The sequence below is a fragment of the Lissotriton vulgaris genome, chromosome 7 (genome assembly GCF_964263255.1).
Source record: "Lissotriton vulgaris chromosome 7, aLisVul1.2, whole genome shotgun sequence".
NCBI classification, from domain to species: Eukaryota; Metazoa; Chordata; class Amphibia; order Caudata; family Salamandridae; genus Lissotriton; species Lissotriton vulgaris.
The window spans coordinates 174347188-174374919 of record NC_141695.1 but is presented as its reverse complement, the minus strand read 5'-3'; the positions used below and the strand labels follow the sequence as shown (position 1 = coordinate 174374919).

Below are 27732 nucleotides of genomic sequence, written 5' to 3'. Positions count from 1 at the left end.
AACTCAGCTGTGTATTTAGGGGTCTGTATCAGCTCAAAAGTGACAACGATAGCCAAAATCTATTTCGACCCTATAATGAAGAAAATGTCAACTGATCTTAAGCGTATAAATGGGCTTCATCTATCAAACATTGGTTGGGCTAATGTACTAAAAATGACCATGCTGCCTGAGGTTCTATATTTATTTAGGTCTTTACCAGTAATGGTCGGCACAATAATATTAAAGACTTTGGATACAATGTTTATGAACTTTGTACGGCTATATGGCAAAATAAGGCGCTCAATGAAAAATATTTCTCTCCCACAGAGTTGAGGTGGACTGGCAATACTCAATATTAGGCTGTATTATTGGGCGTATTCAAGAAAGGGATGCACTCCTGTTTTAGTTGCAATCCAATATTAATCCAAATGCTGAAATGTTGCGTGCTCCTCAGAGAAGTGCCTTGCCCAGGTGTCACTCATAAATGGTATAACATCATTTTGGGGTGACATTTTGCCCCAACCCAAAGGCACAGCTTGCTACTGTGTTATTGCTTTCACATTTTAAACCCAATTTCTCAATTATAAAGCGTGTAATCCTTCACTCCTAATCTGCACAATGCACTTCACTCCTCCTTTCCTCCATTACCATTCTAACCACTGCATTATCCCCCCCAACTGTAAAATGTCACGCATATCGTTACTGTTGCTCTGTTACAGAACTTAATGCACTCAATTGCTTGAATACTGCAATACATCACATTTAACTACACTCCGCATTTTCAAATCTATGCCTCACGTACCTGCCACATCAATCCAACCACTGTCCCTGCAGGTTATTTTGAAAGTTTCCCAGAGCCACCCCTTATTTGCTCCTTGATGAAAATAGTTCATCTACTACAGATCTTTATTATTAATTAGCAATTACAGAACATATGTAAGAAAGTGGTAGTAAATAGTTATCAAAATGCAAATACAAGTATGCAAAATGAGGAATTTAAGAAAGGGATCTGTAGAAAAATCTTCTTTGTCTTCTCACTCTACCTGAGACAAGCTGAGTTCTACCTTTATGAGAAGGAAGATAGAGTTATGCATGCGCCAAGCTGAACACTACCTGGTGAGTGCAAGGATGAAGCCACGACACAGCTCTGGAATATGCCCGGTGTGTTCTTGCAGAAGCTGATCCCTGGATGCTTTTATTCCTCATTGTCCCAGAATATATGAACCTCATGTATCACTTTTCATTTGATTTGTGAGAAGACGTCCTTCATGTATTGGCATGTTTTGAGAACAGTAACTTCAGAGTTTGGTAGTGAGAGTGTGCCGTCAAGGGGTTCTGGTGACATCATAGTCACATTTATAAACTGGATTGGTTTTTAAATGTCACTTGAACCCCAAGATGCCCATGTTGGTCAGTAATACATGCTACTCATCATGTATTTTTTTCATATCACTTGTTTATTTTGTGGTCGATAGCATGAAGAGTCAATATATTCAACATGCAGCTCACATTGCAATACTGATTGGAGTTTGAATGTTTAGAATTGATTTGCCGTTATAGAATAAATTGTTGATACAACAATAGGCATTGGTGAGGATTATTTGGCAACAGCATCTACAGCACAAAAGTGGATTTTACATATCTGCCATTCTTTGCGGGAAGCATGTAATAATGAATACACCCCCCCAGTGTTTGAAAATGAACTCTGTAAAAGAACACACATCTCCTGTCACGTTTTTCTTTTCTTTATATATGTCGAGTTGAACTTTCAATATAGTGTCAACATTGACAGCCATAACTGCAGTCTCAGTAAACAATGAAAAACAAATGGGTTACACTCAAATATTTCTAAAGAGTGCTGAATGTAATAAATATTGAACCATAATATGCAACGAGAAACATGTGCAATATGATCCTATATTGCTAACTTGTGGTTCATGATCAGCCAGGATCCAGCCTCGTGGTTCATTCATGTCACCAAAGAAATTTACTGGAAAAATATACCCTTGTTACCTGTTATGTATTCTCTCCCTATCTATTTATGAATTTGTGTAACAGTGTGTGTGTGTGTGTGTGCATGTGTGTGCACTTATTGTAGGCACAGCTGTTTATAATAAAGCATAAGCATGTGAAATGGATGATAAATATCTCATACACAGCAGAAAACAGGGATAGTGCTAGAAGTAAGGTTACCTTTCGTTCAGGGGCCATATCAACCAAACAAATTAGCAATAATGGTACAAATGCAACAATTTCTCTCCAAATCCAAAGTTCTGGATGGCTGTCACAGACTGCCATGCTTTGCCAAGCGTTTCACCTATGAAGACAAGAGAGTTACAATTCCTGGAGGTTCTCGCAGATGTTCAGGGGCAGCACCCAGGCTATGATTTCAGGCACTGACCTCTGACTTTCCTAGGAGTGATTGATATTTCCAAGTGTCAAGCTCTGGTCAGACTCAGGGTAGAGCTCCCGAAAGTCTATGTGAAGGATCAAGACAAGGTTCATGTGCTTGTCCTTCAAGTAACTACAGGAAACATCCATCTGCTTTCAGAGCTGAGATCCAGACATCCACTAGGTCTCTCAGTTTCCCCAGGCGCAAATACTTCGAAATACACTGAGTTAGAGCTCTTAGACAGAGCCCAACCATCAACCATGGCACAACCTGAGGACCTGGACCTTAGGCGGCACTCCAAGCAGGAGTTTATGTAATTGTGAAAGTACCAACCCACCTGCAAAGGTTCCCAGACTCCTACAGGACATGAAGGTCAAATAAGATCCTAACTAGACCTGCATGGAGACCACGGTGCAGGACTGAGGCACATATCTGGCCTGTCACCAGGGGACACCAACCTGAAGCGTTCCTCTGCCCAATTCTAGAATGCCCCACAGAAGCTCCCAGAATCCTCATCTCATTGAACACCGCCAAACTTTGGAACACCCTCCCCCTCTCACTCCGTTCCAACCCAGACCTGCTCTCATTCCGGAAAAAGCTGAAGACTTTACTATTTGCCAAAGCCTCCGAGCTCTAAACCCGTCGCTCCGCCTCGTCTCTCCGTCTCACCTCAGCGCTTGGACGCCCCCGGGCAGCAACCGCGCTCAATAAATCTATTTCTTCTTCTTCTTCTTCTCGGTTGAAAAGCTCTTGGCACCCAGGACTGAAAAAGAGCGCTGGCATTCCAAGCAGGGAATTGGCTACCAAGTGCCACAAATGACAACTTGCTTGTCTAAATAAGCTTGATTACTGATTCTACTGCAAAAAGTCAACTGACCCTGACCCCTAACTTCAGGATGTACAAACGCCCTTGACCCTAATTATAGAGACCATTGCTACATGGATACCTTACCCTATAAGCAACTAAATTTGCAGACGTCTGACTCCACTGAGACCATGCGTTAAGGACTTGACTTCCCTCACATAGCTGTCCTGACTCAACTGGTATGTAACTGTTACCACGGATTTTTTACAACGCATACCATTACCACGCATACTTTTACAACGCAGGTCATTTTACAACGATTACCTTTACAATGCATTACATTGCAACGCACATACTATTACAACGCATACCATTACAACGTAAGTATAATTATAGGTAAGTTTAACTTTTTTTAAAAACATTTTTTAGTGGTATTTGGTTATGGGGTACAGGGGTATTTTTAGGTTTTAGGGCTGGGTTTGGGTTTTGGGGTACAGGGGTATTTTTAGGTTTTAGGGCTGGGTTTGGGTTTTGGGGTACAGGGGTATTTTTAGGTTTTAGGGCTGGGTTTGAATTTTGGGGTACAGGGGTATTTTTAGGTTTTAGGGCTGGGTTTGGGTTTTGGGGTACAGGGGTATTTTTAGGTTTTAGGGCTGGGTTTGGGTTTTGGGGTACAGGGCTATTTTTAGGTTTTAGGGTTGGGTTTGGGTTTTGGGGTACAGGGGTATTTTTAGGTTTTAGGGATGGGTTTGGGTTTTGAGGTACAGGGGTATTTTTAGGTTTTAGGGCTGGGTTTGGGTTTTCGGGTACAGGGGTATTTTTAGGTTTTAGGGCTGGGTTTGGGTTTTGGGGTACAGGGGTATTTTTAGGTTTTAGTGCTGGGTTTGGGTTTTGGGGTACAGGGGTATTTTTAGGTTAAGGTTTTAGGGATGGGTTTGGGTTTTGGGGTACAGGGGTATTTTTAGGTTTTAGGGATGGGTTTGGGTTTTGGGGTACAGGGGTACAGGGGTATTTTTAACATATATTTACAAATAATAAAATTAAAATTAATTTTAATAATAAAATTATTTAATAATTAAATAATAAATAATTAAATTAAATAATACAAAAATAATTATTTACATTATATATTGATATTATATACTTACCTATACTTACGTTGTAATGGTATGCGTTGTAATAGTATCTGCGTTGTAGTGTATTGCGATGTAAAGGTTTCCGTTGTAAAATGACCTGCGTTGTAAAAGATGCGTGGTAATGGTATGCGTGCTAAAAGTACGCGTGGTAACATCATATATCCGACTCAACTGCATGCTCTGCGATCTAATTCAACTGAGTTGTGACTTCAGAAATCTTTAGCCCACTGAAATCAGGTACCATAAAACTATTTTAAAATTACATTGGTGACTATGGTCTTTTCCTTTGTGGAGTTTATTTCTTCTGTGCATCCCTTCCTTACTTGTCTCTGTATTTATGCCATGCTGATTCAGAGCCTGAATGTCCTCCTAGCTGGTCCTCTTCATTACATTTTTTAATCAGTGAAGATGCCCCGGGTAAAAGATAAACGGAAAAAAATAGCCACACCAGTCCTCCCCGTCTTGATCCTTACTCAGAGAGCTGTCATCTTCTCAGCCTCTAGTCTATAAGGACTGCTAGAAAGCTTCCTTGTTTCAACCCTTACTAAGTGATCTGCTGTCTTCCCACTTCCTTGACCATGAGGACAGATAGACCTTCCTCGTCACAACTCTTACTCAGTGAGCTGTTGAGTACTCACCTTCTGGTATGAGGACAGCTAGAGAGCTTCCTTGTCACAACCTGGACCGAGGCAAAGACAGCTAGACGTTTCACCATTCACTCATCCCACTCTTCCACCATCCCGCGCCAGTCCTTCCATCTTCCCACCATGCTCTGAAGTGTTTTAATCCCACTGTCCTTAGAACCCTACTGCTAACTTCCCGCATTTCAGTATCTCTTGGGCTCTCATACAAAATGTTTTGTGTCTGCCATGCTTGAATTTATCTTCAGTATTAACGCCAATGTGTAAACAGATCTTTGCTGTTCATTTTTAAATTAGTTAGCGATGAAAATGTAATTAGGTGAAAAATCACTGTCATCAATGGAAAATACATTTTAAGGTTCAAGAACTCTGCCATTTACTGTAGATAAGCTATCATACTGCTAGTAGTTTTTACCAATGACACATTGAAAACCGTGCACTTTAGAGGTATCAAAAGTGCACGGTTTTCAATGATACTGATACCTCTAGATCATTCTCAATCACTAGGGGGACCAGACAAGGTTGCCCCTGTTCTCCGCTTTTATTTGCCCTTTATTTAGAACCCTATTTGAACAGATTAATTACAGAACCTGGCATTCCACCAGTCCAACTTCACGAGGTTGACCACAAAGTTTTAGCGTATGCAGACGATGTGGCCATTGTAACTTCTGATTCATCTACTGCCCTACCTAAAATAATTGAAGTAGCTAGAGAATTTGGTAAATTCTCCGGATATAAGCTTAATATCTCAAAAACCCAGATTATACACTCTAAAACTGGTGCACCCACCGATATTCCATTAAATTCTACTGGCACATACCTCGGTGTAACTATATCCCCTAAAATTGATGACATTGTTGGACTAAATTTGGATCCTTTACTCATATCTACCAACAGAACCTTAGAAAGGATAAACAACTTACACTTATCTTTATTTGGACGAACTAATGTCATCAAGATGATGATTTTCCCAAAATTTCTTTATTTTTTCCGCACCATTCCTCTATTCTTTTCCATGTCTCTTTTCAATAAAATAGACAGGATGTTGTCCAGATTCTAGTGGGGGTACCGCCGCTCAAGAAGATCTTTAAAGTGGTGTACTCTTCCGCAAGAGCGTGCTGGGTTGGGATTTCCGAACTTCATAATGTATTACTGGGCTATCACTCTTAAAACAATTAAGGTCCTGCTATTCCATGACCATGTTACCGAAACCTCTATGGCACCCTCTATTTTTGAAATGCTTATGGGCGCCCATGCGCGTCAATGTTTATTGAAATTTATGGAACCCAGCTATTACAAAAAAACAAACTTTAAGGTGTTTCTTTCTGCCTTTTTAGTTTGGAGACAGATCAACAAAACTTTACGGATAACTTCTAAATTCAATTTTTATACACCTATTTGTTGTAATATTTCACTATCAGGGATTTTTCAAGATACTCCTATATATCGATGGCGCATGGGACAGATCCACTTAATTGGGCAACTGTATCAAAATGGGGTTTTTATGTCCTTCTCTGAACTCCAAGAAACATTTGGCCTTTCCAGGAATGAATTTTTCAAATACTTACAGATCCGTAGCTTTTTGGAGAAAAAAAACCTCTTATACAGCGATGCCATGGAGACCAACGATATTTTAGAGAGCTGTAGGAAGGATAACCGTATTGGTACAATCTATCAATTAATGGTCAATAGGATGCAGGATGATCTTGATCAACAAGCCCAGAAATGGCAAAGAAAATTGTCTATAGAAGGGATTGATTTGGTAAGGGCGTTTGAGATAAGTAACAAAACACTAATCAATAGCTCTCTTAAAAGCCAACATTATATGTCTACTCTAGATCTATATTACACACCTGCTAAGCTGGCCAAATGGAAAGCCACGAAAGGCATTAATTGTAGTCGCTGTGGAACCCTAGCAGCCGACTCATGTCACATGTTTTATAGCTGTCTTAAATTGGCAGTATACATAGATAAGATTGAAAAGTTTCTGACCAATTTGCTCAATGTCAATATTAAGCTATGTCCTTCGGTGATTATTTTTGGTATTTATTTTCCATCCAAGAGTTTATCTGTTGATCAAGAACACTTTCTTTTCATTGGAATGTCTGTTTACCGTTTTTGTATTACTTCTAGATGGTTAGACATAGATCCACCTTCATTTGAGCAATGGTTGGGAAAGTTGCTAAATGTTTATAGAATGGACAAAGCAGTTTGTAAATTGAAAGGACAGAAAAAGAAGATCTTTGCTAGGAAGATATGGTCCCCTATTGACAATTGGATCTAATTTAATTATGACTGCTATTGCAAAGATATATTTTTTACATGTTATACGTTTGGTCTTCTTTTCTTTTTTCTTATTTTAGCTAGTAATGTATAAACCACCATGTGAATGACTGCCATTGATCAAATGCAGTTTCGTCCTTGTATGTATTATGCCTCTGCCACAAAAAATAAAAAAAAGAAAAAAAAAAGAAAAAAAAAAAAGAAAACCGTGCACTTTGAACCTTTCTCTTAGATTCGGGTCTCTTTCCCCGCGCTGGGGCTGTAATTAATGGCTGGGACCAGGGAAATACCATCACAGCTCAGAGGGAACAGGCACAAATATAAACCACGGAAGAAAGGAGGCGGACCTGCAACCTCCTCATGTGTCAAAGCTCACATGCTCACTGCTGCATATCTGGGCTGCAAACTACCAACATCACATCTCGTGCAGGTTTCAAATCCCCCAAGATACCGACACATGCATCAAACTGTACCTTCAGGTGGGTCTTGTCCTCAGAGGTCCTCCTGAGCCAGTCTGGCTGGTTAGGGTTTTCTCTCTGAAGAAGAAAGGCAGTCGCTAACAATAAAAACTACTTCTGCTTGTAAGAGCAATCTGTCCTTGCTCAGTATGTAAATGAGATGCTAATGGTTGAGGTAGATCTCCTGAGGCAGCAGGCCAGCTCTGCTGATAAAGACTTGTGTGCACCGCTTATGACAGAGCAGGCGTTGGTGTTGTTCAAGAATGTACTTGTCTCTTTTGCACCCTCATGGTGCCCACTTGCTTCTGATCTTGAAGCCACATTTCACATTTCCTGCCACAGACTAGACTAAGGATGTTCTATGTAAGCGGTTGTTAACCTTTGGTCTGTGACTGTTTAGAAAAATACTTATAACAGATTAATCATTTGTACATAAACAACATTTTAAAACCTTCTCTACACGTCAAGGAATTCTGAAATTGGAAGCTAAAAATTAAGGTAGCATTCTCAGATTGGTTTGTGGGAGCAGAGTCAGTGCATCAAACATGTTGTAGTATGGATGCTAGGTGGCCTCTATTGAATTTAGAAAAACGTCTACCCTCACATTAAAATTAAAATGTTGATATTTTTTACATTTTTTTTGTGAATTAAATAGAATATGTCAACATTTGTGTCTTTGTTTGATGAAGGCTTGTGTTTGCATGTAATGTGTATGGTTTTGCAGTTCAAATATTCAAAAATGCTTAAACCTGGGTCCACAGCTTCCAGTAATGATCCATTTTGAGATTTTCCATTTTGCCCCAAAATTTGCACCTACTGACTGTCCGTTGTACATGATCACCCCATCTCTCTTTCTCCACCCTGCGGAGCGTGGTGAATGCATTGCTTGTGTCCGCCTAGACTATGGCAACGCGCATATTGGAATACCTGGAAAGCTATTAGGCAAGCTGGAAGTAGCAATGAATGATGCAGCTAGGCTGATCTTCAAGCTCCCTAGACGGGCCGGTCCACACCTCTGTTGCAACAGCTACGCTGGCTCCCAATCAAGCATCGAGCCAGGTTCAAAGACATCTGCATTCCCCACAAGGCCATTTATGGACAGGCTCCGCTCCTGTATACATCAAGGAGCGCCTGGAGAAACACAGCCCTGGACACACCCTCCGGTCTTCAGAGACAGGCCGGCTCAATACAACGACCAAAGGGGGATGAGCCTTCTCGGTCTTGATCCCAAAGCTGTGCAATAAGCTGCAGGAAACCTTCACAAAGAAAAAGCCCATCTCCTTTTTAGAAAAAAAGCTTTATGGAGGCCTGGACAGAACACACGCATTGACCTGAAAGCAACAGTCACTCTGGAGTGGGTCAAAGTCACTCTCTCTTTAGCACTTAGAGACCTGCCTGTGATTATGCGCTCTACAAATCCCAATTAACATTGACATTAAAGAAATAAAGCAATATGTAAATCAAGGAGGGAAAAAGTGGGAAATTGTAAATGTGATGGTGGTCTTTTTATGAGGAGAAATGGAATCATTGTTGGCGGCGGGGCTGGGTTACATCATTTGAGGAGAGGGACACGCATACCAATTATTAATATTTCCAGCAGGGCAAGCTGTTGCAGGTTCTCTCTGATGCTTTTGTTCATAATTCCACTTGTATGATTTGAGACTCATCCGGTCTGTTTTGAGAAGCACAGTTCAGTCAACGTCTTCATGGAAAGCAGACTCAATCAGGTACAAAAGAGACTTTGTAAAAACATCTTTAAAGTTTTCTCCGATGAAAATATAAAAGATGGGAGTAAAACAGACATTGAAACATGATGCTGTGGTGGCCACCAATATACTTGCTTGTATCAGTAACTCTGGGACAGATCCTCTAAATAGAATTAAACAATGGAACAAGTGATATGGTGTCCAACACACGAAGAATGACACAACAGAGATCATTATGACCTTAATGAATTTGCTTGACCTTGACAGGCTTCTCACATTCACCTTGAAGGCTATGATGACGTAGCAGGTAGTGATGACCATGAATGGCAAAAGAAATGCAACTAGAAACCTGATTAAGAACAGGCACAGATGGATTTTATTTCTTCTGGTTTGTACTTCTGGAGTTCTCCAGTCATCAGAAAATAAATAATTGTTGGTACAGATGGTTTTATTCTTTTCATCTGGCCACCTGAGTTCTCGAAAGGCCAGGTATGGTGCACTTAACATGAAAGCTGTGCCCCAGATGGAATAGCATACAATTGTAGCCCATCGGGGAGTTCTGTAATGCCTGGCCCAGACAGGGTAGACAACCAAGACGTACCAGTCCAGGCTAATGATAGTCAAGGTGAATACTGAAGCGTACATAGAGAGAGACATCAAAGTGTTCACCACTTTGCACATCGCTAGGCCAAAAGGCCAGTTGAAATCAAACAAAACAAACACTCCAAGGATTGGCATGATCATCGAGTAAGCCCAACTGGACAAAACCAAGCCGAAAAACCATACTGTGTTGACTGTCTTCTTCATCCTGAATCCCAATGTCCAGAGGAAGAGAGAGTTTCCAAAAATACCAATCAAAGCAGTGAAGAAAAAAACCATAGATGATACCAAGTTTACTATATTCTTGTCTTTCTCCTCGTAAGGTAAATTCATTGGATAGTAGGTCCTATTATGATGAGGCATGATGCCCTGGGAGAGAAATGACAAATCAGAAGAATTAGTCAGAAGGGAAAATCCTAAGGAATGGAAAAAAGCACATTTCTTCACTGTAGTTAAAATTGAATTTTGTATTCTTGGAAACATGTTCAGCTCAACTGCAACAATGAGACCATGCCTATGGTGACCTATGTGTTGTCCCAAGTGGAACTTATAGACAAATTCCACATCTCTAGAATTTGGTTGCAGATATGTGTTTTTTCTAGCTTGCTCATAAAAGTTCTTTAAAACTGTTTTCTCTAAGTATACTTTAAAAATAAATGTCACTTTCTAGTGACCAACCACTCACAATAGAAACCAACTACTAATGCACTTTATTTAAAAACAAACGCTTAAAATAATATTGATGGAATATAGTATATTTGCTGAAAGAAACATTTTGGAAATGCATAGAGATCGATCTAAAAGCAGCAAACGGTCAATTTACAAAATGCAACTGAAATAGCTACAATTTCCATAGGATACCATAACAAGAGTGTATGATCCATCAGCAGTATGTCACCCTTCGTAGAGAAAATATATTGGTGAAAATTCAGCTGCTAGAATCTGCACTGTATAAACAGTTTTCTATGGAAACTGGAGGTTATTAGTTAATCAACAAACTCCAATCAACGGGGAACCATCATACCCATTTATCCCTTTGAAGTTTCACATGCAGTTCAAAGCAAACATAATTACAAATTCGAAGCAAAAGTAATTATAAAAATAATACTTATTGTGTAATGCCGGGGAACCTGTAATCCCTGTAAAAACTCTCATTACCACTTGTGATGATTCTAGTCACTTCTAATAAATAAATAAAGTAGCTGTATACATTTGATATATTTGAGCAAGTTTCAATCATTCAGAAATCAAGCCTGGTTTGGGCCAAATAAGACCAGAAGGGGGTTATAGGTCTGAACCTCAGTGTATCTACTTCATAGTATTCCACAAAGGGCAGTATATCTGTCATTTGTGTTGTAGGGCAGTCAGCACGTCACTTTGCTGCTCTGCCCTGCATCATAGGCAAAGAGCAGGAATGCGTCATATTTATCCAATATGGCACATTCCTGTCCTTTTGTCTTGCGCTGCTGCCATTTTGGCAGCCTACCTCCAACAAGGGTGCCTCTGTTGCTGTTTTTGTTAGGGCTGGGCGCAGTTTGCGAAGTAGTGCTTTGCAAAGTTACGCAAAGTGCACTTCGCACTACGCGAGCTACGCATAGCACTACGTTACCTGCGTAGTAGCATGTTCGCACTGTGCAAGATGCCGTTTTCAATGATTGCACAGTGCGGACAAGCATCCGGCACTGTGCAATCATTGAAAACGGCTTCTTGCACAGCGCGAGCTGTAGTTTTCTGCCCCTCGAGGAGATATTTCCTCGAGCGGCAGCTTTCTCAATGCGGACTGGTATTTTCTCATCGTGAGCGGTCGCGAGCATATGCGACGACTCGCAATGAGAAACCAGACCTCCCCACGTTGAGAATCTTGCAGGGTGGTTTATTTTCCATGCTCACGATCGACAACTTGATGTTGCTGATCGCGAACGAGGAAAAAGTGTTGCCAGAATGTCATTTTGCTTGCTCGCGGTCGCCAACTTGACGTTGAGGACCGCGAGCAAGCAAAAAATGACCGCTGCACTACGCTACGCGTTTTCGCACTGTGCTACGTGCAGTTCGCGTAGTGCGAAGTTGCGCAAAGTTCACAAACTACGCAAGCGTAGCATAGTGCTTTGTCCAGTCGTAGTTTTGTGCACGATAGTGCACATACCAACACAAAAATAATCCTAGGAGGATTTTTCCTCTTTCTATGTGTTCAGTATACATAGAAAGAGATACAAATGAGTAGAAATAAACATATTTCTCCTTGTTTCGCCTCTCCTGGGGAGGCATATCTTTTTGGTGCATTTTGGTTGCCAGTCCTTTTAAATCTGTGAATGCATAAAAAAAAACATGGAAGTTGCATGGCAACACCCACAGCAATGCCTATAGAACACCTCCCTTCCACAGAGTAATGTAACTCTTCAATCTGCTCTGCGTTGCCTTACTCCAGATTTTGAAGACATTCCAATCAACGCAAAGTGGATATGCTGGGCTTGAAATATCTGACTTTCACGCATGTACGATGCTGCATGGTGCAAGCACGATGCAAAGCTCTTATAAATATGTCCCCAAGAGTGTTGACAGTGCCAATTATTCATACAAGAAAATGTATGCACCAATCTCCTCAACACAATCACTTCCCTTGCCTAATTTCCCTCTCCCCTCAGCTTTTTAAGGCCGTCCACTCACCACAACTTTGATCCCCTCTTTATTAGTAAATCCTCATTCATCCAAATTTGTCCATGTCTTCACTGAGCAGTTATCAACATCAGACACCAGTCACAAGCAAATAACTACATGGACAGGCAGTGTCTTGACTAAAAGGTTCAACCCAACATATTCAGTTAACACCATCTGCTACTACAACCCCTAATGCAAATACTGCAATATAAAGCAAGACAATCCACAACTGCTCACCAGCTCTAACTCATCCAACCTCACAACCTCAAGAAACCTGTATAGAAACTAAAGGGTCTGAAACTCCACACCATTTTCACAATGGTTTAACTATTGAAATTCTTGTTCTGTCTTGACTACTACATCCAACATATCCATGCCTGTACACAAACTTGTAAACAATCTAACCCTTCCTGTCAACAAATCTCACCCATTTCTGTGTACAGCCCCTCTATGTCTACCTCACCACTCTCCATATAATATCCTACACAATGAATTCCTATTAGTTTTTCTAGGTATCTGTTGCTTGAGCCTATGTGGTCAGATATGCGCCCACCCATGCAAATAATTTCCAATGTGCACTCATCAGCAGCCTTAATGCCACACATAAAGTTTACTTATGTAAAAAGTAAGACAAACTAAAACTACTGAAACCAAGCTCTCAATCTTAGCAACTGCTAACTAGGACAGCTTAAATATGTAGTGGTCCACTCACTTTCTGAAGCATATACATAAGATGTGCAGCAAGTCAAGTCCATTACTATCAGATGCAATTTTTAAATTACATCTAATAGTAAAAATAGCAAAGAAATGTTTAACCATGTCTATCTCAGGGACGTGGCCACGGAGGCGACCAAGATGGCGGCCTTTGCCTGAAGCTCCGCCGGCCGGGCTGCATAAACTTTATTTCTCCTGATGTAGGAGCACTCCTGTTCAAGCAAACACCCTCCATCAGCTGCCGGTGACTGGAGGAACAACCTGATGCCCGATCCGGGCGAAGATGGCGAATGGGGAAGGCGTGAGGTGAGCCGACGTGGAGGGCGGACGTGGCTTGGCTGCCTCTCCCAATAACGTCAACCCAGTCTGAGGCGGTGGTGAGTTCGGCCCCGGTGGGTGCCTGGCGCTGTCCTGCGTTTTTTTCCTGCTCCTCATGTGGGCTATCCTCCCCCGCCCTCCTGCTGCGGCTGCCAGTCGGGCGCTGGGCGCTTTCAAGGCCTTCTGCCTTGGTGGGCGGTCCCGCGCCAGGGCCTGGCTTGTTGGTTGTGGCGGGGGATGTGATGGGCTTGCGGGAGGCCCCGACACTCCTGTCTGAGACTGCGGTGGCGCCGGGCCTCATCAGCTGTGCAGGCCCCCCTTTGACCCCTCCTGGCGGCCTGCCTACCGCAGACGTAGAGGCCTGCTGAGGGGAATATATGCGCTGGCGTGTGTCGCGACGATATTCTCCTGGCTCCGGTTCGGCATTGTATGGACCGCTGACTGCTCCTGTGGCCTTCAGTCTTACCTGCTGGTGGACGATCTCCGGGGGCATTGGCTTCTTGAATAGGCGGGCTCCGCTGGTGCCCCTGCGTGCCTGGGAGTTCCACTGGTCCCCACAGCCCAACGCTTGCCTCCACGCCTTGATCCACTTTGATCTGTGTGGGTAATCACTATTTCATCTTCTTGACCGGCCATTCTCTCCGCTGTTCACTACCCTGATCGCACCACCGGGCTTTGGAAAAACTCTTGCTAAACTTATGTCGCTATATGTACAAGGATTTTCTGAAACACTGCTACATTTAAAAAACTGCTGCTATTGCAGCTTGGAGGACCAAGGACACGACCGCAGAGGTAGTGTAGGTGAAGAGAGCAGAGATATCGTGAGAGGATAGCCCTCATTGACTTCAGGCAGGAGGAGGTCATTTCCCATTAAAGGCTCAGAAGGGAGTCTTTTGTCTGCCTACTGCACCAGATTGCACCAATGCTGCAGCCAACATCGCCATGCTGCACTAACATCCCTTGGCAGGTGAAGCGACTGGCTGTACTCCACATGCTGCGTCTGGAACATTTCAATCCACCGCAACCAGAGTGGCAGGAGTATCCCAGGCATCCTTCTCCTGGTTCCTCCCCACTGGATGCCATCATAAGCCTCATGCCCTGTTAGCTCTACTATTCCAACACAGTGCTGCAATAACAGGACAACAAGCAAGGTTTTTATGCCATTGCAGGATTCCTGCAGGTGTTAAGGGCAATGGACATTACACATGTGCAACTTGCACCTCCTGCAGCTACATCCCATATCTACAGCAACAGGTAGCACACTTATTCCATGATCGCACAGGTAATTGTGGACAATCTGGGCCTTTTCATCAACGTCTTTGTGAAGTACCCATGCAGTACCCATTACTTTTTTATTTTACGGCATTCTGCCATCAATGAGCGTATTCAGAATGGGACCTAGGGGAATGGCCTGCTGGTTGGTAAGTACATCTCAAGCAGATGACAGACTACAAGGCAGTCAATCATGTAGGAATACGTTGGCATATCAGTCTTGGGTCGAATGAGACAGTGCATACATACTTAGTGTGGGCCTACATACTTGTGCAAATATACAACACAACCCTACAAGTTACACATGTTAACACCACCTACGTGGGAGTCCTGCTCTTTCGCTCAACAATCTCCAAGATTGTTTTGATTTGCAGCAGCTCTTTGGCCAGAGACATTGAAGCACATGGCCTAAGGCTCTGTCTGTTTATTGAAAGTTTTTGCATGCATCTCCCTACCAGGACTGAAAACTAGCTCAATGCATGTAGCTACATCTGTTATCACAATCTTCTCTTCCCATCCAGATCCCTGGGACTATACAGGAATGCCTGCCTCTTTTTCAAACAGCATATAAAACAAAGATCCCATAAAGCTTGTTATGAGGTGACCTTCAATCTCAGGTTCAAGCTCTTTCAACCAGCCACAAACTTTACGTCCAAAAAGCAAGTGATTTTTTGGCAAGTAACAACAAAGAGAGAAGACCAGGTCTAAGGTGGTGTACTGAATTGAAAGGTGTGCGGCAGGACACATGGACACAAAATGCGAAAAAGAGTATTGAGTCAGGCTGGGCTGAACAGATCCCATCAGACCACCCATTTGGCGGCATATCATCATGTGGGGGTTAGTAGTCGCTCCAAACAACGCCTGAACCTTCAAGTGGCGTTGCATACATGAAGAGCGACAGTTCAGCCATGGTAGTGCTCTGAATATAAGATGGAAAGAGTGCAGTGCTGTTGAGGAAGTGCTTGCTAAAATTGGCTACCTAGATAGAAGGAACAGTATTACAGGAATTAGTCTAGGTGTCAAAATTAAAAACACGCCTAGTAGTAAGTGAGTGAAACTACATTATGGCGCTGTGCAAAATGGTCGACTAGTTTCAGCTAGAAGGAGTGTTGCTCCAGCTGTCATCAGGACCTTATAGAACATTATAAGCTACTGCAAAACAAAGTGGGGGGTATATACACATATGGGAGGGAATGAGTTATATCATGTAATATACTTAAAAAGTTCATATCTGCCCCTCAAACCTTGAAACCCCAGTGTCCACTGATGACAGGAGAATTCTTCTTCCTGTCAAAAAACAAAAATACAATATGTCCATTTACGCATATGTGTCCACATAGCACCACACATCCCACCAAAACAGGAGACACCTGCAAGAACAATTTGCGTTCTGCACAACAATTTAAGCATATTAGCTTGACCACTAAGAGGCATTTCCTGATAGTGATACTCACCCAGCTTTGTGTGGGTGAAGACCTCACCTCACCCGGCAACCGCTCGGGAAATTGAGGCCCCGCTCTGATGTGTAGAAAAAAGGACACAGTTAGTGCACCATCTTCCTGTGTCCAGCCGAATCGCTCTACACACACTAGACCCAGTTAAAATGTGATAGACTCCTATCCAGCCCGCCAAGGAACTTCCCCCAACTCTTAGCCTCCAAGGTTGATGGTAGAATAAAGCCCCGCAGGAGAGGCCTAAGATGACATAAAAAAGGAGGGTATGTCACGTGCTGTTGCAATATATAGTCCTGGGTGCCTATGAAGGACGAATATCCCAAATGGGAAAACTACAATCATATTAAATGCCATTGGCACATATATGTTACCCAGTGATAAATGCTGTGTTCGACACAGACTGCTACGTGGTTTAGCAGGAATCGGACCAAGTCTAAAAAATATCAGACGGACCCGGAGAGCAGTCTGAAAGCATTACTACAACTTAAAGACCTTTCACACAACTTAGAGTGGAGAACACTCACTACCAATACTCCTAAACTCGAAAAACAAGTTAATGTGCTCTCATAAACTTACCTATCCGTCAGTACCCCATGCTCCGACCCGAGCGGAAGGGGAGGCGCCGAAGGGTCCGATGGACACGTTTTTTGTAGGGGCTTTTTCTCTCATCAGCCAATAGGGGCAGGCATTTAAGGCCATATGATCATAATTGTCGTCTGTTTTAATGCGTGCACAAATTCGTTGATGAATTAGTACGGAACCGAGCTGAACGCGATTCTGCAATGCTAGCACTGATCGAGTGACGCATGCGCGGTAGTGTTCAAAGAGCACTATACCCTCGCGCATGCGCTGGACTGAATGGGGGCGTCGGTAGCAGTTTAGATTACTCGGGCACAAAACCTATCCAAACTGAAGTGGCGCGGTGGTACCAAAAGTTATACGTTACACCTGCACCATACAAGGCAAGGGGAGCAGGCCCTCTCAATTGCAATGAACACGCTGTGGTCAAATCACAGTGAACCTCAATGGCATCAAAGAAGATGATGAAACCTGGTATTTGTAAATGAAGAGGCAATGTTGTAAAAAAGAGTAGTAGGAGTGTCTATCTGGTAAAGGCAGAAATAATCAGAACCGGTTCAGTAATCGGTATAAGTAAAAAAGTGCTTTAACACAAGGGGTGTTGGAAATCCATGTTGGCAAAATAAATACAACACGCCAAGGCTTTGGAAAGATATTCAAAAAGCCGGCTCAGCACAGGTAAACTACTGTTTGAGACAGAAAGGGGTAGAAGGCAGGCGGACAGAGTCACACACAACAGAACTGGGGGAGCTAAGTGATGTAAACTAGCAATGAGTTTACATCTTGCAAATAGACCCGCAACTGGCCGTTGCTCAAAAATACTGAAAATACAAATGTGCGGAGGGTCAAAAAGGGGAAATAGTTTTAAGACCTGTCTACTCATGCCCCTTATAATAACATGAAACAACAAAGAGAGAAGACCAGGTCTAAGGTGGTGTACTGAATTGAAAGGTGTGCGGCAGGACACATGGACACAAAATGCGAAAAAGAGTATTGAGTCACGCTGGGCTGAACAGATCCCATCAGACCACCCATTTGGCGGCATATCATCATGTGGGGGTTAGTAGTTGCTCCAAACAACGCCTGAACCTTCAAGTGGCGTTGCATACATGAAGAGCGACAGTTCAGCCATGGTAGTGCTCTGAATATAAGATGGAAAGAGTGCAGTGCTGTTGAGGAAGTGCTTGCTAAAATTGGCTACCTAGATAGAAGGAACAGTATTACAGGAATTAGTCTAGGTGTCAAAATTAAAAACACGCCTAGTAGTAGGTGAGTGAAACTACATTATGGCGCTGTGCAAAATGGTCGACTAGTTTCAGCTAGAAGGAGTGTTGCTCCAGCTTTCATCAGGACCTTATAGAACATTATAAGCTACTGCAAAACAAAGTGGGGGGTATATACACATATGGGAGGGAATGAGTTATATCATGTAATATACTTAAAAAGTTCATATCTGCCCCTCAAACCTTGAAACCCCAGTGTCCACTGATCACAGGAGAATTCTTCTTCCTGTCAAAAAACAAAAATACAATATGTCCATTTACGCATATGTGTCCACATAGCACCACACATCCCACCAAAACAGGAGACACCTGCAAGAACAATTTGCGTTCTGCACAACAATATAAGCATATTAGCTTGACCACTAAGAGGCATTTCCTGATAGTGATACTCACCCAGCTTTGTGTGGGTGAAGACCTCACCTCACCCGGCAACCGCTCGGGAAATTGAGGCCCCGCTCTGATGTGTAGAAAAAAGGACACAGTTAGTGCACCATCTTCCTGTGTCCAGCCGAATCGCTCTACACACACTCGACCCAGTTAAAATGTGATAGACTCCTATCCAGCCCGCCAAGGAACTTCCCCCAACTCTTAGCCTCCAAGGTTGATGGTAGAATAAAGCCCCGCAGGAGAGGCCTAAGATGACATAAAAAAGGAGGGTATGTCACGTGCTGTTGCAATATATAGTCCTGGGTGCCTATGAAGGACGAATATCCCAAATGGGAAAACTACAATCATATTAAATGCCATTGGCACATATATGTTACCCAGTGATAAATGCTGTGTTCGACACAGACTGCTACGTGGTTTAGCAGGAATCGGACCAAGTCTAAAAAATATCAGACGGACCCGGAGAGCAGTCTGAAAGCATTACTACAACTTAAAGACCTTTCATACAACTTAGAGTGGAGAACACTCACTACCAATACTCCTAAACTCGAAAAACAAGTTAATGTGCTCTCATAAACTTACCTATCCGTCGGTACCCCATGCTCCGACCCGAGCGGAAGGGGAGGCGCCGAAGGGTCCGATGGACACGTTTTTTGTAGGGGCTGTTTCTCTCATCAGCCAATAGGGGCAGGCATTTAAGGCCATATGATCATAATTGTCGTCTGTTTTAATGCGTGCACGAATTCGTTGATGAATTAGTACGGAACCGAGCTGAACGCGATTCTGCAATGCTAGCACTGATCGAGTGACGCATGCGCGGTAGTGTTCAAAGAGCACTATACCCTCGCGCATGCGCTGGACTGAATGGGGGCGTCGGTAGCAGTTTAGATTACTCGGGCACAAAACCTATCCAAACTGAAGTGGCGCGGTGGTACCAAAAGTTATACGTTACACCTGCACCATACAAGGCAAGGGGAGCAGGCCCTCTCAATTGCAATGAACACGCTGTGGTCAAATCACAGTGAACCTCAATGGCATCAAAGAAGATGATGAAACCTGGTATTTGTAAATGAAGAGGCAATGTTGTAAAAAAGAGTAGTAGGAGTGTCTATCTGGTAAAGGCAGAAATAATCAGAACCGGTTCAGTAATCGGTATAAGTAAAAAAGTGCTTTAACACAAGGGGTGTTGGAAATCCATGTTGGCAAAATAAATACAACACGCCAAGGCTTTGGAAAGATATTCAAAAAGCCGGCTCAGCACAGGTAAACTACTGTTTGAGACAGAAAGGGGTAGAAGGCCGGCGGACAGAGTCACACACAACAGAACTGGGGGAGCTAAGTGATGTAAACTAGCCATGAGTTTACATCTTGCAAATAGACCCGCAACTGGCCGTTGCTCAAAAATACTCAAAATACAAATGTGCGGAGGGTCAAAAAGGGGAAATAGTTTTAAGACCTGTCTACTCATGCCCCTTATAATAACATGAAACAACAAAGAGAGAAGACCAGGTCTAAGGTGGTGTACTGAATTGAAAGGTGTGCGGCAGGACACATGGACACAAAATGCGAAAAAGAGTATTGAGTCACGCTGGGCTGAACAGATCCCATCAGACCACCCATTTGGCGGCATATCATCATGTGGGGGTTAGTAGTCGCTCCAAACAACGCCTGAACCTTCAAGTGGCGTTGCATACATGAAGAGCGACAGTTCAGCCACGGTAGTGCTCTGAATATAAGATGGAAAGAGTGCAGTGCTGTTGAGGAAGTGCTTGCTAAAATTGGCTTAAAACTATTTCCCCTTTTTGACCCTCCGCACATTTGTATTTTGAGTATTTTTGAGCAACGGCCAGTTGCGGGTCTATTTGCAAGATGTAAACTCATGGCTAGTTTACATCACTTAGCTCCCCCAGTTCTGTTGTGTGTGACTCTGTCCGCCTGCCTTCTACCCCTTTCTGTCTCAAACAGTAGTTTACCTGTGCTGAGCCGGCTTTTTGAAGATCTTTCCAAAGCCTTGGCGTGTTGTATTTATTTTGCCAACATGGATTTCCAACACCCCTTGTGTTAAAGCACTTTTTTACTTATACCGATTACTGAACCGGTTCTGATTATTTCTGCCTTTACCAGATAGACACTCCTACTACTCTTTTTTACAACATTGCCTCTTCATTTACAAATACCAGGTTTCATCATCTTCTTTGATGCCATTGAGGTTCACTGTGATTTGACCACAGCGTGTTCATTGCAATTGAGAGGGCCTGCTCCCCTTGCCTTGTATGGTGCAGGTGTAACGTATAACTTTTGGTACCACCGCGCCACTTCAGTTTAGATAGGTTTTGTGCCCGAGTAATCTAAACTGCTACCGACGCCCCCATTCAGTCCAGCGCATGCGCGAGGGTATAGTGCTCTTTGAACACTACCGCGCATGCGTCACTCGATCAGTGCTAGCATTGCAGAATCGCGTTCTGCTCGGTTCCGTACTAATTCATCAACGAATTCGTGCACGCATTAAAACAGACGGGGAGGAGCTTCGCGGGCAACCAAGATGGCCGCGTAAGCTCGGAGCTCCGCGGACCTTCCGATCCTCCGCAACCATCCTGCTCGTAATCCTGATCCACGTGGGTGGATAATTGTTGCCGATGGTCCACTGAGGCGAGAACCGTTTTCAGATTCCGAATCGGTGTCTCCTACGCTGAGCTACGTCGAGTGGGACTCCGTGCCAGCTCAGTGCCATTGTCTCTTCGGACTCCGCCACTACGCACGGCCGATCTGCGGAGTGCCTGCCTGCCCTCATCGGTGGCGAGGTGTACTGGACAGCGGAGCGATCCTGTGACGGCATTCTACGCCCTGTCCCGGACAAATCCCCGGCTCCCTGGGCTCGGACTGGCTGGCATAGCCCTTTGTTCTCTGGGACCTAATATGGCGGGCAAGGGGGACCCCGACAAAACATCGAATAGAGGCGTCCGCGGCAAATCACAACACCAACAGAACAGGATTGAGCGCTATACTCAACCAAAGACGCCGCCTGTTACTGGGTCCTCTGCCAAGGACATCCCGCACTCGGGCTCGCCGGACGGTTCTGAGCCCACTTTGAGCGACATTCTGGGGGCCATTACAAGTTTCCGGGCGGACATGCAGCAACAGCACGAAGTCCTTACACATAAGGTGGATGGCATGGCCGTTGATCTGACTCTCATTAGAGCCGACCTGGGCAAAACTAATGATCGAGTTAAAAATCTGGACATCAAGACGTCCAGCCTGACGGGAGATGTCTCGGACTTACAAACTGAAGTCCGGAACCTGCAGAGGTCAGCGGAGCAATTTGCAAGGCAGCTGGATGACTTTGAGAGCCGTGCCAGGCGGCAGAACGTCCGCATTGTCGGTGTACCGGAGGGTTCGGAGGAGGCGGCGACGGACCTCCTTGTGGAAGACCTGATCAAAACTCACCTGGCGCCACCTGGCCTCAGCAATTTTTTCTCGGTGGAGCGTGCCCACCGAGTGCCGGGGGGCCCGCCGAAGTCGGGCGTGGCACCCAGACCCATCGTAGCCCGGCTACTCAACTACCGTGACAGAGATGCGGTCCTGCAGGCTTCCAGACGGCATGGACCGCTTAAATTCCAGAATGCAGATGTCCATTTCTATCCGGACTTCACCAGGACGGTTCAGAGACAGCGCCAGAGCTACGCAGGGGTGAAACGAAGACTACGGGACCTGGGATTCAAGTATTCCATGATGTTCCCTGCCAAGCTCCGGATCGAACACGAGGGTCGTGCCCTTTTCTTTGACTTTGCTGAAAATGTAAGTGACTGGCTGGACACTTTATCAACGCGCCGAGACGCACAGGAAGACCATGAAGGTGGCGCTGCTGGCGGCCCGGACCTATGAGACTTGGCTCTATAGTGGGTGATTCCTCATCTGTATTATTTGCCTCCATTGACTATCGAACGTAGCTTTCCGGTGCCGTACTACCTCTCCTGTCGGTTCATGGAGGGTGGCGGGGGGTGTTCGCGGTGATTCCTTACTCCTCTGGGTTTCTTCTTGTAGAGTAGTTATGGGGCGACAGGCACACTGCTGGTTGGGGGGGCTGTTTAGTCATATGCAGGGGTGCAGGGTGGGGGGTGCAACTATGCAAGTTTTATTGTTTGTTTGTTCTATCTCTTTCTCTTTCTCTTCCTTGAGGCAATGGGTCGTGTGTTTTCATATGCAACTGATCATTGAGTTGGTTGGAGTCGGGTGGGGCGGGTTGTTGGATGATGGGGGGTAGGAAATTGAAAGTGCTTAGCTGGAATGTCAATGGACTAGGTGACCGAGTTAAGAGAGGGGTGGTAATTCAATTGATAAAGAGGCACATGCCTGACGTTGTACTTTTGCAAGAGACGCACTTGGTGGGAAACTCCTGTAGGGCCCTAAATCGCAAGGGTTACAAAATGGTTGCCCACTCTGGGTTCTCCTCGGGTTCCCGGGGGGCGGGCATCCTTGTGCGTGCGTCCCTTCCTCTTGAAATAGACGTCACACTACTTGATGACAGAGGACGCTACGCAGCTGTGGCGGGAAGATGGGAGGGGCGTTCCTTGGCACTGCTTTCGGTTTATGTTCCCCCAGGCCTCCAATCTAGCACCTTCCAAGACCTTGGTAGCGCCATCTTGTCCCTGCCCTCGGGCTTATTGATCCTAGGTGGCGATTTCAACTCAGTCTGCTCTGGCACCCTTGATCGCCAGCCACCGAGGGACCTACTGGGCTCCCAAATGTGGCTGCCGACCTTCCTTGACTCTATGGGTTTGGTGGACTGTTGGCGGCTACTGCATCCTGCGCTCCGCCAGTTTTCGTTTCTTTCTGGTGCCCATGGGAGTCTGTCCCGCATAGACTATGTTCTCACCCTGGCGGCACAGTCGCCTGCCATCTCCGAGGCCCGTTTTTTGGCAAGGGACGTCTCCGATCACTCGCCGTTGTGGGTCTCCTTTGATTTCGGTGTCGTCCTGTCCAGTCGTCCAGTAGCGGTGAATCCTTGGTATTTCCGCAACCATAAAACGCGCTCACTCCTAGCTAAGGCCATCGACCTATATTTCGCTGAAAATGTGGGATCCGTTGGCTCTGCGGTTACCCTGTGGGAGGCATTCAAGACTGTGTTGCGGGGTGAAGCCCTAGCTCTCATTGCAGAGACTAAGCGAGCTCGTGATGCCGACCTTTTGCAAGTGGAGGAAGAAGTCCTGGATCTCGAGTCCCGTTTGGGGCCTGAGCCTGACCCTTCTCTCCTACACGAACTCTCCCTGAAACAGTCAGAGTATCATGACCTCGCCACGAATGCTGCCCTGGTTTTGGCCAAGGAGCAGCAAGGCCGCATTTATGATGTCGGTGACAAGGCCGGTAAACTGCTGGCCTGGCTGGACAGGCGGGAGATGGCAAGCCGGGTGGTCCCGGAGATCATGGGCGAAGACGGAGTTGTGGTCACAGACCCGAGTGCCATTGCCGAGTCTTTCGCGGATTATTTTCGGGGTGTTTATACAGCCGGCTCGGATCGCTCTGAGGCCGATTCAGCTGAGTTCCTCTCGGCAATTGACCTCCCTTGTCTTTCGGAAGAGGAAAGTGTCGATATGGACCGGGATATCACCGCGGACGAGATTGCCTTGGCGATCCGTGCCCTGCGAGCGGGCAAAGCTACCGGCCCCAATGGCATACCGGTTGAATTGTACAAGATCCGACCGGATGTGGTCTCTCCTTATTTGAGAGATATGTTCCTCCGGGCCCGTGAGGAGGGCGTCCTTCCCTTGGACCAGCGGTTGGCCACCATAGTGGTCATCCATAAGGAAGGCGAACCGCGGGATGTTTGTAGATCCTACCGCCCCATTTCTCTCCTCAATGCGGAGCCCAAGATCCTGGCTAAACTACTGGCTAACCGGCTGGTCGGGGTTATCAGTGACCTGGTACACCCGGACCAATCCGGTTTTATTCCCTGCCGCAACACTGCCCTCAACTTGAGACGTTTGCACGGGGTCATGGCCAGAGCTCACGCCCTTACGGAACCGGCGGTACTTGCCTCCCTTGATGCCACAATGGCCTTTGATTCCTTGGAGTGGAGCTACTTATGGGCGGTACTGACGAAGCTTGGGTTTGGGCCGGGCTTCCTGGGCTGGGTGCAACTTCTATATGCTTGCCCTCTAGCTGCTGTCACTGTTAACGGCCGCTTATCTGCTCCTTTTGCGCTCTACTGCGGCACCAGACAAGGTTGTCCTTTGTCACCACTCCTGTTTGCGCTGGCCTTGGAGCCACTCGCGGCTATGTTGCGCTCGCACCCTGACTTGCATGGGATCTCCTGGTCACCGGGTTTTGAGGACAGGGTCTCCCTGTATGCGGACGACATCCTGCTTTACCTCACATCCCCCTGTAAGTCGATTATTGTGGCGTGTGACGTGCTTCGGTTGTTTGGACGCTATTCTGGCCTGATTATTAATTGGGCCAAATCCTCCCTCTACATCCTCAAAGGTGACACGCCGCGCCTCCCTAGAGGTTGTAACATACAACTGGCCGGGCAGGGCTTCAAGTACCTAGGGATTTATATATCAAACAATCCTAAGGCGAGGTATGACCACAACTTACTCCCGCCGCTCCACCGGCTGCGGAGGGACGTGGAGAATTGGCGTAAGCTCCCTCTTTCACTCCTGGGCCGAGCGGCATTATTTAAGATGATGTCCCTGCCCAGGTTCCTGTATGCCTTGCAGAACACTCAGGACCTTGTTCCGGCTCGTTACTTTAGGGAGGTTGAGAGCCTGCAGCGTGCCCTGCTTTGGGATGGTCGACCCCGTGTCGCTGTCCAGAAGCTCACGATGCCGTGGTATGACGGGGGCATTGTGTTACCAGATGTGCGGAGGTACTACTGGTCCTCTCAACTTACCGCTATTAACCATGGCCTTTACGGTCCTGTGGACAGCCCGGGCTATGCTATGGATAGATGGCTCTTGCAGGGCGGCAATTATTACCGCGCCCTCTATTCTAGATCCTTCGATCAGCGCCTCACAGGCCCGACCAAGGCGGCGGTCCACACGTGGCGAACGATCAATAAAATTCAGGGCTGGCAGGGCAGACTGACGAAATTCACCCCTCTCTATGATTCGGATATCTTAGGCAAGCTCTGGCATACCAAGGGATTCGACAAGTGGGATCTCATAGGCATTTCGAGGGTGGAAGACATGCTGGTCAGGGGGGAAGTCAAGACTTTTCCGCAACTCCAGGCAGAATACCGACTGGGTGGAACAGAGTTTTTCCGTTATGCCCAACTTAAGCACGCAATAACTGCTGCTAGACCGGAGGAGGGCGACATCCCCGAGAGCTCCCCCTTGGAGGACAGAGTTCTGGACGGACACATGCCAGATAGTGCCATCTCTCTGTCCTACAAGAAGCTGATCAATGTTAGACTCGACCTCCTCCAGCGATTGCGAGAACACTGGGTAGCCGATGGCCTGGAATTGGACGACGAGGACTGGCAGAGTGCTGTATCCTCCCCTAAGGAGGTCGCCAGCTCCTCGCGTCTGCGGCTGGTGCAGTTTAAAATCCTCCACCGGGTATATGTTACCGGCCCCCGGCTTGTACGTATGGGTTTCTCGCCTGATGGCTTTTGTCGTCGTGGCTGCGGAGCCCTTGCTACTTTTATGCATATCTTATGGGAGTGCCCCGTTATTGCCCCTTATTGGGAGAGAGTACATCGAGTGATGAGGGAGGTAACTGGCGTTGAGTTGGCTGCAGAGGCGCGTAGGTGCCTCCTCAATGTTTGGGAGCCGAATGACTACAACACGGCACAAACTCGCTGGGCTACACTGGGCAACATGGTCGCTAAGAGGGATATAGCGCAGAAGTGGGGATCCAACGCGGCCCCCCTGGTGGTGCAATGGAAGGCCAACATGGATTGGTGTATGCTGCGTGAGAAGACTGTGTATACTGCCAGGGGGCGGCCTCAAACATGGAATAAGGTGTGGGGGGCATGGAATGCTTACAGAGGAGACTTGTGCCTGCCACCAGAGCCGCTTCCCCGCGACGAACACCTGTCGCCGTAGCCGATGACACCAGCTATGCTACTCGTGTGTAACTCTCCTGTTCCTTTCTCCCCCCCCCTTCCTACATCCTACTTCCGTTCTTTTCTAACTCTTGCTTGGCCCCTGACGCCTCCTACTGACTCATGGGCATTTCTCCTTCTCCATTGCCTTTCTTCTGCGCCCTCGGGCGCCTCTGTTTAGGTTCTTGTTTATCTATAAAATAAAAAAACAACCTGCATTGTCCTGATATGAATCGCATTGCACACTACTTCTTCTGATTCCATGCTGCCTTGCCTCCGGGATGTTAGGCTGAATAGCTGTGTGCATTACTACAATAAAGGTTTTAAAAACTTTAAAAAAAAAATAAAATAAAAAAAAAAAAAACAGACGACAATTATGATCATATGGCCTTAAATGCCTGCCCCTATTGGCTGATGAGAGAAACAGCCCCTACAAAAAACGTGTCCATCGGACCCTTCGGCGCCTCCCCTTCCGCTCGGGTCGGAGCATGGGGTACCGACGGATAGGTAAGTTTATGAGAGCACATTAACTTGTTTTTCGAGTTTAGGAGTATTGGTAGTGAGTGTTCTCCACTCTAAGTTGTATGAAAGGTCTTTAAGTTGTAGTAATGCTTTCAGACTGCTCTCCGGGTCCGTCTGATATTTTTTAGACTTGGTCCGATTCCTGCTAAACCACGTAGCAGTCTGTGTCGAACACAGCATTTATCACTGGGTAACATATATGTGCCAATGGCATTTAATATGATTGTAGTTTTCCCATTTGGGATATTCGTCCTTCATAGGCACCCAGGACTATATATTGCAACAGCACGTGACATACCCTCCTTTTTTATGTCATCTTAGGCCTCTCCTGCGGGGCTTTATTCTACCATCAACCTTGGAGGCTAAGAGTTGGGGGAAGTTCCTTGGCGGGCTGGATAGGAGTCTATCACATTTTAACTGGGTCTAGTGTGTGTAGAGCGATTCGGCTGGACACAGGAAGATGGTGCACTAACTGTGTCCTTTTTTCTACACATCAGAGCGGGGCCT

General features: G+C 45.6%; 2 protein-coding genes across 2 annotated transcripts in view; both read right to left on the bottom strand.

The window, feature by feature from the left end:
• LOC147701121 (putative G protein-coupled receptor 33) overlaps positions 1-27732 on the bottom strand; it is a 371578-nt gene that overhangs the window by 278288 nt on the left and 65558 nt on the right. The window lies entirely within an intron of this gene.
• LOC147701123 (putative G protein-coupled receptor 33) lies at positions 9386-10363 on the bottom strand. The gene has a single exon (XM_086928582.1). The coding sequence runs from the start codon at positions 10361-10363 to the stop codon at positions 9386-9388; it is 978 nt and encodes a 325-aa protein (XP_086784708.1).